Source organism: Ornithorhynchus anatinus, chromosome 5, assembly GCF_004115215.2.
Source record: "Ornithorhynchus anatinus isolate Pmale09 chromosome 5, mOrnAna1.pri.v4, whole genome shotgun sequence".
Taxonomy (NCBI): Eukaryota; Metazoa; Chordata; class Mammalia; order Monotremata; family Ornithorhynchidae; genus Ornithorhynchus; species Ornithorhynchus anatinus.
The window spans coordinates 75,809,121-75,821,849 of record NC_041732.1 but is presented as its reverse complement, the minus strand read 5'-3'; the positions used below and the strand labels follow the sequence as shown (position 1 = coordinate 75,821,849).

At 48.7% G+C, this 12,729-nt stretch overlaps 1 protein-coding gene across 1 annotated transcript in view; it reads left to right on the top strand.

Moving 5' to 3' along the window:
* PRDM16 (PR/SET domain 16) overlaps positions 1 to 12,729 on the top strand; it is a 627,415-nt gene that overhangs the window by 541,872 nt on the left and 72,814 nt on the right. The window contains 1 exon segment of the mRNA XM_029065169.2: positions 5,149 to 5,283. Within this exon segment, the coding sequence (XP_028921002.1) occupies positions 5,149 to 5,283 (135 nt within the window).

Below are 12,729 nucleotides of genomic sequence, written 5' to 3'. Positions count from 1 at the left end.
GCAGCAAAGACCTGGCAGGAGACCGGAACACTTCGAGGAACCTTTGGCTTTGGGCCCCGAAGGGCCCTCATAGTCACAGGGATCTTTGAGGAGGAAGTCAGAGGGCTGTGGGCAAGATGACGAGCCAGACCGAGTCGCTCTGAAACGCCCAAGTCCAATGAATCGTATTTATTGAGCTCTTACTGTGTGCAGAGCACCGTACTAAGCATTTGGGAGAGTAAAATATAACAGAATTGGTAGGCACGTTCCTTGTCCATAAGTCTAGAGGGGGAGGCAGTCATTAATATAAATGGATAAATTAGGGATATGTACATAAGTGCTGTGGGGCTGAGGGAGGGTTAAGTAAAGGGTGCAGATCCAAGTGCAAGAGCGATGCAGAAGGGAGTGGGAGAAGAGGAAATGAGAGCCCAGTTGGGGAAGGTGTCTTAGAGGATGTGTGCATTCAGTAAATCCAGAGCTCTAGGAGATCATCTTGGACTCACCCAGGAAGGGTCAGAGACGCTCTTAGTTTCTGTTTTGGTTCTTCAGCTGGGGAAAGCAGAACCTCAGAAATATCATCCTGTTTCGGAGAGGTAGGCTGAAGACCACTGAGCCATGCCCTGGAGCCAAAACGTTATCACATAGAGAGGATAATGTGATGGTATTCTAATCCCAGCTCTGCCACTTGCCTGCTGTGTAACCTTGTTTCTCTGAGCCTCAGTTTCCTCATCTGTCAAAAGGGAGATTCAATACCTGTTCTCCCTCCTATTTAGACTGCGGGCCCCATATGGGACAGGAATGTGCCTTACTTAAATGTCCTGTACCTACCCCAGTATTTAGTGTAGTAAGTGCCTAACAAATATCACAGTTATAATAATGATGATAATCAAGAGATTTTTTTTAAGCACTTAATCTGTGCCAAGCGCTGGGATGAATTCAATCAATCGATCAATCAATCGTATTTATGGAGTGCTTGCTGCGTGAAGACCACTGTACTAATTGCTTGGGAAAGTATGACCTAACAGTATAACAGAGTTGGTAGTCAGGTCCCCTGTTCAAAATAAGCTTGCAGTCTAGAAGGGAGGTGGATAATGATATAAATAAATAATTTATGGATATATGTATGGACTTTGTATATAAGGACTAAGGACTGTAGACTAAGGACTTTATATAATCTTTATATATCTGTAATTCATTTATTTATTTATCTATTTATTTATTTTAATGTCTGTCTCCCCCTCTAGACTGTGAGCCCACTGTGGGCAGGGAATGTGTCTGTCTGCTGTTATATTGGACTCTCGTTCATTCATTCAATCATATTTATTGAGCACTTACTGTGTGCAGACTGTACTAAGCACTTGGGAAAGTCTAGTACAGTAATAAACAGTGATATTACCTGCCCACAAAGAGCTCAGACCCCAAGCGCTTAGTACAGTACTTTGCACACTGTAAGCACTCAATAAATACGATTGAATGAATGAATGAATGAAAGTGCTGTGGGGCCGAGGGAGAGGTGAATAAAGGGAGCAAATATAAGTACAAGGGCAACGCAGAAGGGAATAGAAGAGGAAAGGAGGGCCTAGTAAGGGAAGCCCTCTTGGAGGAGATGTGCTTTCAGTAAGGCACATCCGTCCCTGTCTCACATGAGACACACAATCTAAGGGGGAGGGACAAACAGCACTAAATCCCCATTTTACAGAGGAAGAAACTGGAGCACAGAGGAAATGAAGTGACTTGTCCAAGGTCACTCAGCAGGCAGTTGGAGGAGCCAGAATTAGAACCCAGCTCTCCTGACTCCCAGTCTTATGGTCTTTCCACTAGGCCATGCTCCTTCTCAGGGAAGCTGGCATAGGGGACTGTGGGAGTTGGAAGGACTGACTGCTACAAAGTCTGTCGTATTTGTTGAGTGCTTACTGTGTGCAGAGCTCTGTACTAAGCCCTTGGGAGAGTGAAATATAACCCTACCCATTACAAGCTTACAGTCTAGAGGTATCGCCTCCCAGTGTCTCTGACCTGGCCGTGGACATACTCAGAAATAAGTGACAGGGGCAATTTTCCTTGGGCTCATTCTCCTGAAATAGTAACCTCTCAAGAAATCCTCCTGAAGTCTAACATAAATCCTTCTGACTACAATCATTTTGTTAAATGGTAACAAAAATCAATCAGTGGACTTTTTGCAGTGTCTACTGGGTACCAGGCACTGTATTAAGTGCTTGAGAGAGTAGAGTAGATGTAGGAGACAGACTCCCTAACCACAGTGGGGAAGCTAATGGGGTAGCTCAATACACAGTAATTTACAGATAGAAGGAAGAAGTGCTAGAATAGAAGAGTATGGAAATGGATCGGTACAAAAGTGCAGCAGGAGATTTTAAGAGCTGAAGAGCTGAGACGATCTGGGGACGGCTGTGTCCTGAAAGAAGAAAAATTGATTGGAAGAAGAAAATCTCCGCTATGCTCCTTCCTCCAAGGCAGTATTACTGAGATCTTCTGAGGGTTGCTTCTTGGGAAGCAGGGAGGCCTAGTGGAAAGAACATGAGCCTAGGAGTCAAAGAACCTGAATTCTAATCCCTGCTTTGCCATGAGCCTGCTGTGTGACCTTGGGCAAGTCACTTAACTTGTCTATGCCTCAGTTTCCTCATCTGTAAAATGGAATTTCATATTTTGTTTCTCAGAGTGTGAGCCCCATGTGGAACAGGAACTGTATTCATCTGATTATCTCATACCCACCCCAGGGCTTAGTACAGTGCTTGGCACAGAGTAAGCTCTCAATAAAAACCATAATTATAATTATAATTATTAAGCCAGCACTTTCAGATCAGGCTCACGAAATCCTGCCTGCTTTGGAACTGAAAGGGCCCACACTTACCTGCTACCCACCATCTATCCAAAGGTTTAAAATTCCCCAGTCCAGAGTCAAGAGATTCAAATCAGATGACCTCTTGAGGTTCCACCAAGCCCTAGAGTTCGGTAACAATAATAATAATAATAATGATGATGACAGTATTTGTTAAACACTTACTATGTGCCAAGCACTGTTCTAAGCACTGGGGGAGTTACTAGGTAATCACGTTGTCCCACAGAGAGCTCACAGCCTTAATCCCCATTTTACAGATGAGGTAAATGGGGCACAGAGAAGTTAAGTGACTTGCCCAAAGTCACACAGCTGACAAGTGACAGAGCCAGGATTAGAACCCAGGACCTCTGACTCCCAAGCTCATGTTCTTTCCACTAAGCCACAGTCTCAGACTCTTCTTATAAGCCAAAGCCCTGGGCTGAGCACTAAAGTCGATACAGGAAAATCAGACAGGTCTGGGATTCTGTCTGCTGACCTCAGGACTTCTTCTGTGGCCAGTCCCTGACCTCATGCTTGGTCTCTAATTCTTGGCCGTGGGCTCGGTTGACCGCAGGACTCTACCTGACTCTGAGAAATGACAGCTTCTCTCTGCCCTGTCCACACGAATTCCCACCCTGACTCATAGACTGTTCTGCTGTCACTCACACCCATTTACCAGTCTCTTTGGGTTTGAGGTTTTCAAAGCGGGCTGGGTGATGGTTATTGCAAAGGGGAAATAAAAGGGAGAGGAGAGGAGCCTTGTGGAGTCAGCATTGTCTTTCCTCTTCATTCCACGAATCAGCAGGTCTCTCAGACAGAGGGCCTCAGGTCCCAGAGCAATACCTTACATAGTCCATCCTGCTCAGGATTCTGATTTAGGGGTATAGGGATGGACCATTCACCACCCCTAATTCTCCCTTCTCCATCCTCCATCCATCTTCCTGGGATTCCCGCCAATGACTGAGTGTGCACCATTCAACAAGCTAACTCTCCACTCTCCATTCCCGACTTTCCCTCCTGTGACCAAGCATAACACACTCACACACACACACACACACACACAGAGTGATTCTTTCCAAATCCCTATTGCAATTGACCCGTGGGAAAAAAATGTCATGTGCTCCCTCTCCCTACTCTCCACTGGGTAGAGAAAGTTTTGCCTTTTGTACGTTTTGAACCTGCTCTTTTCGGCCTCCATTGGGTACCCCTCCTCTTGATGGTATGAGATTGAGGGAAACAACAAGTTTGTGTACACTCTGTCCACACACTTCATGAATCTGAAAGCCTGGTCCTGCCCATCTCAGCTCATGTCTCTCTGAATGGAAGAGTCCTGTACCTTTTAGTCTCTCCTCTTAGGGAAGCTTCCCCTGCCCCTGCCCCCATGATTATCTTGGTTGCCCTGCCCCGGATCCCCTGCAGCTCTATTCGGTCTTACTGTGGAAATCATTTTCTCAGCCTGGGGTAATAGACACGTGAGGGTGAAGAGAGGGGAGATTTAGCCCAAGATGGGATGTGTTCCTGTGACAGAGAGGTCTGGAGTTCTGGGAATTCTGAATGAGTAAAATGAACCTCCTTGAATCCAACAGAATCAAATGTGACCTCCCTGGGACTGCTTCCCAGGACAGTGGGTTTTCAGGAAGCTCACCTTCCCAAATGACTCTGCGAAGAAGAGGCAGCACTCTCTGAGATAATATGCAACGTAGTGTGAAATTCAGGGTACTTGCTTGCTGCTGTGGTGTAGAAGTGCTGTTTTCCTGTTTTAAGAAAACAAAGCTACAAACTCAAAAGCTTCACTGAAACACACACACACACACACACACACGCACACACACACACACACTCATAACCTGTCAGCCAGGCGCCCCCTGCACTTCGTTCTCTCAGCATCCTTGCCTCCGGGCACTCGCTGTCACCTCTGGGTGCCATCTCTCTGAGCTGGATGCTGTTTTCGAAAACCAGGGCTCCAGTCTCTTGCTGCTTTCAGCAGTTTCACTTGCGACTTTCATCAAAACTGGTGATTAATTTTATCACCCTAGCCCGAGCTGCGATCGGGTCTCAGTGGAAAGACTTGAAAATGTTTCCCACCTTTGGAGGGCCAGAGTTTTCTGTAATATGTGAATGGGGACATCTCAACTGGCTGGCTCCAGCTCCCTCATACCATCCCTCCGGCGGCTCTTCAGCTCGGTCTTGCCGATGCTCAACTTCCTGCGTGGGCCCTGGCCATATGCTGGAAGTTTTCGAGGTGCTGTGCCTGCCCAGATGTGTCAATCCTCCAGCGTTTTCTCCCCCGAGGAAGATGTGGACTGATCTCTGTCCTTTTCCTCCCTCTCCTTCAGATCACCGACCAGCTGGGGACCGAGAAGTTTTGCGTGGACACAAACCAGGCCGGAACCGGAAACTGGCTCAAATACATCCGAGTAGCCTGTTCCTGTGACGAGCAGAACCTAGCTGGGTGCCAGGTGAATGAGCAGGTAGGTCTCTGCGGGCAGAGGTCCCTGCCTCGGGGTCTGCAGTCCTTTTACAAAGGGCTTACCCCGTCCCCCACCCCGGGATGCGTGACAAGAATTGAAACCGTCTTCCTCGGGCTTTTTTTTGGCATCGGGGAACGCAAGGATTTCTGTCAAACTGGACCCTGCAGGTGGCTACTTCCCGCTTTTTGCCATCCCACCTCCCACCTGGTTGACGTAGAGATGATGCTGGTTTTGGACTCAGAAAAAGTGACCGCTCAGCCCTGGGCTATGGCGTCAGAGCCTGCAGGACCCTGCTCCACCCAATTCCCGTTTTTCAGAAGTTGCCGTTGATTCTTAAGAGGTGGATTATCCTGATTGCAGATAATCCAGTTGCATTGCGACTCTTCCAACTAGCCACCCTTTCTCTGCTTATTAAGTCGATTACCAGAGGGTGAACTGGGGCAGAAAGAGACGGGAAAACATGGCGGTATTGTTCTTTGTTGGTGGCTGTGGTTGAAGGGAAGACGGTTGACTGTTTTGGCTAAAGTGGGAGATTTGGATGATCTGCAGAACTCATTGACGGGGGCTGCCCGAGTCTCCACCGGCAGGGGTTGGCTGGGGTCGCACAGTGGGGAATTTGGCAGAACTGTTTAGATGGGAGAACAGGGTTCACTCGGGCTGGCTGGGGCTGGGCGTATCATGGAGGTGTCAGTCCGGAAGTGTTGGGGGAGAGGTGGCGGGTGCTTTAAAGAGGATCTGTGGTTATTTGGGGATTCCTCATCCCCTGGGAATGGAGCCGTGGCGATGAGACGGGGGAGGGAGGGTGTCCTACATGGTGCTGGGGTCTCCCCACCCCCACCGTGATAACAGCTCCCTCTGGGCAGCGGGGACTTGGCCGCACCCGCTCGTCTCCCCACGTCGTGATAGGCCCGTGCCTCTGTGGTGTGGCTGGGCTTGCTGGCCCCAAAGCTCCGGCTTCATCGAGGAGGTGGCTCGAAGCCACATCCGGCACCTTCCCCGAAGCCAACGAGCCCACCGACCTGGTCGCTGCTGCCCCTGGACGCAGTCACGCACCCCCAGAGCTGCAGAGGAGTGAGCAGCCTGCCTCTGCATTTCCCGCTCCCTCCGTCTGAAGCAGGGGCTGCTGGTGAGGTCGGAGAACCGGCTGGCCGGATCCCCAGCTCGCCTCTTGGAGGATTGTTGGTGCCCCGGCTGGCCCCGACACAGTTATTGCGGCCACGCAGGAGACGGACTGCTGCCGTGTAGCGCCCGGGCCCAGCGTAGGGTAAGGGCACATCTCTTTCCCTCTAATAGGGATGTTTTCTACTAGTGTGTGCCCTCCTCTGATTCCCCCCAACAGGGGGAGTTGGGGCACTGTAGGGCAAAGAACCTCTATAAGGGCTCAAATCAGGGACAACTGTCCAGGGCCATCGACTCCTATCCTTGTGGGACAACCCCAAGGCACTGAGGCCAAGCTCAGAACTCAGGGTCTCAGTAGAAAGACAACAAAACCGCAAAAGGAATAAAGAATCATGTCCCTCACCCAACAGAAAACCTTGCCCTTGGGTGATCCTGGGTGCTCTTGGGCTCTTAGACTGGGAATTAAGGTTTGATCCATCCTACAGATCTGTCTTCTGGCGGACTCGGGAGGGGATGGATGAGGTGTGAACTGAAGGACTGGTTTGGAGCTGTCCCAGTGGACTAGCTAAGTGTGGCCCTGTGGGCAATACTTGTGGAAAGGAATCATTTGAGTCCTTCCTCCGCCTATGGCACAGCAGTCTCCAGCCAGGTGCAGGGGAGTGTGGCATATCCCTAGGGCACCCCTGGGTTATTTTCACGGTGTCCTACTCTCAAATTCATGGGGTCTACAACCTTTTCGTGTGGAAGAGCTATATTAAATGAAACTTTTGAGAAGTTGGTATGCAAAGAGCCAATCATAGAATGCAGAAAGAAGTGTGAGGATGAGGGGAGGAGGTAGGGAAAGAAAGGGGTGGGGGTTAAAGAAAGAGTGCGAGAACATACATATTCCTGTTTTGGGGGGGTGAAGAGGATTGGGTGCCCAGATAGCAAAGCTCTGTCTCCACTGTGGTCAAGTCTCACTCACCCCCTCCTCCTCCTCCTGGGCTATCATCATCATGGCTTTGGCTCTCCTGGCTCACTTTGACGGGGAATCTCTTCCTCCAGGATACATGGATCCCACAAAGTCCAGGCCAGGGCTGTCCGTGCCCCCTGTCCAGAGCCCTTGCCCTGCACTTCCATGCCCAGCGTGCCATTCACAACTGCCACCACCTTTATAGATAGTGCCCAGTGTCCATGGGGGCATTGAGCATAACCCTTGCCTGGCCAGCCTTGGGACTGCCACTACTTGCCCAGGGGCTAGGATGGGAGCAGGAGGAGGTGAGCTGGGGGCAGAGAGCGGGGCAGAAGACAAAGGCAATTCCAGCTGGCTCCACTGTCCAGTAGGGACGGAGAACCCCACTCTTCCTCGGGCCGGGGCCGCATCTTTATGGCACAGGCCAAAAAGAGGATTGGAATATCGATTCCCTCCTCAGCCCCTTTATAACTCAAAGGGGCAGTGGGGGTAAGGAGGGGAGGAAGGGGGGACGGGCATGCTACTTCCTGTCCAGAGAGCCTTGAAGGAGATTTAAGGGTTGCCCTCATGGTGCGGCGTCTGTTCATGGGATGGGAGGCTCTGCTGGAGAGTCACCTCTGTGATCGTGAAGAACCAGATGTTGCTTGAGAGTCCCAGGTTCCCAACCCCTGCTCTAAGTAACAAGCCCCTGGGGTCTTGGAGTCTTAAGTCCCGCGTGCCTCTGGCCCCAGATGATCTTACCCCCATTCTTTGATCACATTTTACTCAGTTTCTTGTATTAGTCTGAGCTCGGGGCCCTGCTCAAGTCCCTCCTCCGTCTCTCTGAGTGTCCAGCTCTCTGTCTTGGCATTTAAAAGAACAGTTTGCTCCCTTTCCGGGTCACCCCTTTAGTCCATCCAGCCCAGGACCTGGTATACAACAGCGGGACCATGACACTTAGAAAAAGTGTGTGCTGGTCGCTTTCTTGGTCATCCGCCTTCATGGTTAAGGATGGATCATCCAACACTACTAATTCTCCCCTCTCCCTAATTCTCCCAGGAAGAACCTAAATCCTCCACCCCATGGCACAATTCTTTATTTCAATCAATGGTATTTATTAAGTGCTTACTGTGTGCAGAGCACTGTACTAAGCACTTGGAAGAATACAACAGAGTTGAGAGACAGATTCCCCGCCCAGTAGGAGCTTATAGCCTAGAGGGGGAGGTAGACATTGATATAAATACATGATGGATATATCCATAAATTCTGAGGGAGGGGTGAATATCAAGTGATTCTTCCCATCTTAAAACCAGGCAGTTAGTGGAAATACGGACATCCGGTCAACTTCAGCCACTAGAAATTCATTCTCTCCTGGTATAATTCAGCTCTGTTCTACACAATAACTCTTCTACCCCTTCCTCATTGACTCTCATACTGCCCCACCCCATCCACCTCAGGGTGACTCCATCCTGAAACCTCCAGTGTCCATACCACTGCCTTCCCTCACCCCTGACGGCCTTACCAACTACTTTGTCGGAAAAGTAGAAGCCATCAGGCATGAAGAATTTCCCACAGTCTTCCCCCCTCATCATTCTACAACCTTCTCTCACTTCTTCTTCCTCCTCTCTCTTAACTTTCCCTCCAGAGGAGCTCACCAGCCTGAAGTTTAACCCAATCCCCTTTAATTCTTCATACTGTCCTACTCTACCTCTCTTTAACCTCTCTCTCATAGCTCCTTCCCCTCTTCCTTCAGACATGTTTAAGTCTCCTTCATTCTAAAAAGAATCATTCCCAGATCCCACAGCTGGCTCAACTGACCTAATCCTTTTCATCTTCCCTTTCTTATCCAAACTCTCTGAGAGAATCATATAACCTGTTGCCTTCATTCACGTCTTCTCCACCAGCTCTCTCTTGACCACTACAGTCAGGTTTTCACCCCCCTTCTCTCCAAGCCCAATATTCAATCAGTCATATTTATTGAATGAATTTATGTACAGAGCACTGTACTATGCACTTGGGAGAGTACAATATAACAGAACTACCAGACACGTTCCCTGACCGTAACAAGCTACATCATCATAACCAAGTCCATTGGACTCTGTTTAATCCTCCTCAACATCGTTGTCAATCTTCAAAATTAGGGACTGCCTCTTTCTCCTTAGGATGCAGTAACAATCTTGGTTTTGCCAACTTGGGACTTCTCTGGTTCTACTCCCACCTCTCTGCCCACTGCTCCATTTCCTTTGCTGTAGTTCCTCTTCTGGTGCTTTTCTTACTCTGCCTTTAGTGACTGTCTTAACTTGGGGCTGATTCTTCTTCCATCTCTCAGCCACTAACTGAGGGAGTCAGGTAGCTTCTGTGCTGATCCCTTGCTCTTCTCCCTTTACACTTCCTCTCTTGGGAATTCATCTACTCCCATGGCTTTGGCTACCATCTCTGTTTGGGTGACTGACAAATCTGCCTCTCTTACCTGGCCTCTCCACAGCTTTCCAAGCCCATACCCCTTCTGGCCTCCAGAACATCTCTATTTGGATGGCCCAGGGACACCTCAAGCTCAGTATGTCTAAACCTCAACTTCTCATCGCCACCCCCCACCCCCGTGACCCAATCCCTCCACTTTGGTATCATCCACAGCTCCCTGTCACGCTGAACTCACATCCAATATACTGCTAAAACCTGATGATTTTTCCTCAGAAACATCTCTTGAATCCACTCCTTCCGCTTTACCCATACAGCCACTTCCCTGGTCCAAGCTCTCATCATAGCACAAATGAACTCTTTGGTCCACTTTCTCACTAGTCTCCCTGCCTCCAGCCTCTCCCCAACAGTCCATACTCCGTACTGATGCCCAGATCATTTTATTGAAACTATGTTCAGAACACAGCTCCCCTCTCATCAAAACCTTCCAATGGCTGTCCATCTCCCTCCACTTCAAGCAGTGACTCTTTACATTGGTTTCAAGATCCTCTACCTTACCTATCGGCTCGCCTCACCCATTCTTCCCCTGCTCTCATTCTTTGCCCCTCCCAAGCCCACTTCCTGGCTGTACCCCACTCTCATCTTACCCAACTCTGACCCCAAGCTCATGTTGTCCCCAGAGCCTGGAATGCCTTTCCCTTCCACAGATCTCCAGATCAGACCTCAACCTTCCCCACTGCCAATCAACCCCTGGTATTTACTGAGCTTTTCCTGGGTGGAGAGCACTGAGCTAAGTGCTTGGGAGACTACATACAAGAGAGTTGGTAATTAATTATGGTATTTTGTTAAGCGCTTACTGTGTGCCAAGCACTGTTCTAAGAATTGTACATTGCAAGCACTTAGTACAGTGCTCTGCACATAGTAAGCGCTCAATAAATACTATTGAATGAATGAATGAACTGGGGGAGAAACAAGGTCATCAGGTTGTCCCATGTGGGGCTCACAGTCTTAATTCCCATTTTGCAGAGGAGGAAACTAAGGTCCAGAGAAGTGAAGTGACTTGACCAAGGACACACAGCAGACAAGTGGCAGAGCCGGGATTAGAACCTGTGTCCGCTGACTCCCAAGCCCGTGCTCTTGCCACTGGGCCATGCTGCTTCTGGTAGACAAGTTCCCTGCCCACAACTTTACAGTTTAGAAGATATTTCCAAAATCCCACCTCTCCCATTAAGGATTCCTGGCCAATTATCAGTCCCCTGAATCTTATCAATCCTTCTGTCACCTCTTGCACCTAGACATTTATTTATTTATGCCCATCTTCAGCACTCCTCTGAAACTCTACCATTCATTCAGTCATTCGGTAATATTTATTAAGCCCTTACTGTGTGCAGACCACTATACTAAACTCTTGGGAAAGTACAGTACAAGAATAAACAGTGACATTCCCTACAAACAATGACCTCACAGTCTAGAGGTGGGGAGACAGACGTGAATACAAACAAATAAAATTACAGATATATACATAAGTGCTATGGGGCTGGGAGGGGAGAAAGAGCAAAGGGAGTAAGTTAGGGTGACACAGAAGGGAGTGGGAGATGAGGAAAAGTGGGGCTTAGTCTGGGAAGGCCTCCTGAAGGAGATGTGCCTTCAATAAGGCTTTGAAAGGGGGCGAGTAATTTGTCTGGCAGATTTGAGGAGGGAGGGTGTTCCAGGCCAGAGGCAGGACGTGGGCTAGAGGTCGGCAGAGATACATGCAAGATCGAGGCACAGTGAGAAGGTTAGCACTAGAGGAGTGAAGTATGCGGGCTGGGTTGTAGAAGGAGAGAAGTGAGGTGAGGTAGAAGGGGGCAAGGTGATGGAGTGCTTTATAAGCCAATGGTGACGAGTTTTTGTTTGATAAGGAAGTAGATATGCAACTACTGGAGATTTTTGAGGAGAGGGGTGACATGTCCTGATCATTTCTGTAGAAAGATATTCCGGGCAGTGGAGTGAATTATGGACTGGAGTGGGAAGAGGCAGGAGGTTGGGAGGTCAGCAAGGAGGCTGATGCAGAAGTCAAGGCAGGATAGAACTGTGAATCCGCTGTTGGGTAGGGAATGTCTCTGTTGCCAAATTGTACTTTCCAAGCGCTTGGTACAGTGCTCTGCACACAGTAAGTGCTCAATAAATATGACTGAATGAATGATAGGATGAGTGATAACCGTTTGGATGGAGAGAAAAGGGCGGATTTTAGCGATATCATGAAGGTGGGACTGACAGGATTTGGTGATGGATTCACTATGTGATTGAATATGTGACTGAATGGTGACGGATTGAATATATGATTGAATACCTTTGCTTGGACACTCAATTTTATTTCTTTTGATTCTACTAGTTGTGAAAGTTTTTATGTTGTCTTCCCCATTTGAGCATAAACTCTTTGTGGGCAGGGATTATGTCTTGTAATTCTGTTGTATTTATCAAGCCCTTAGCACAGGGCACTCCACCTAGTAGGTGCTCAATAAATACCATCACCTCTCCACCCACTACTCCTACTAAGAGGCAGGGAACCACTCATCCCTGAGTCTGTTCAATCCCCTCTGGACCCTGCTTGTGTTTTCAGCAGCACAGTTTCCTGAAGGAACAGACTCCACAGCCTCATCACCCTGTGAGTGCCGTAGAACTTCCTTGCGTTTGTTTTGAACCTTCCACCTTCATCTCCAGTGAATATCACTGTGCGTGGTGATGTGAGAATGTGGGGAAAACAATTCTGTTATTTCCCTTGCCCAACACTTTGTCCAATCCCATCCCCTTTAGCCCACATCTATTTCTCCAGACTGCAGAGTCCTTGTCTCTTGCAGGCTCTCCTTGTCATCGTGATCATTCTGGTTGCTCTTCTCTGCCCCTTTTCTATTCTACCTTCCCTTTCAAAGAAACACGAAAGGAAATAGACTGTGCCTTTTGATTCTGGTGTACTCTCCCAAATACTTAGTACAGTA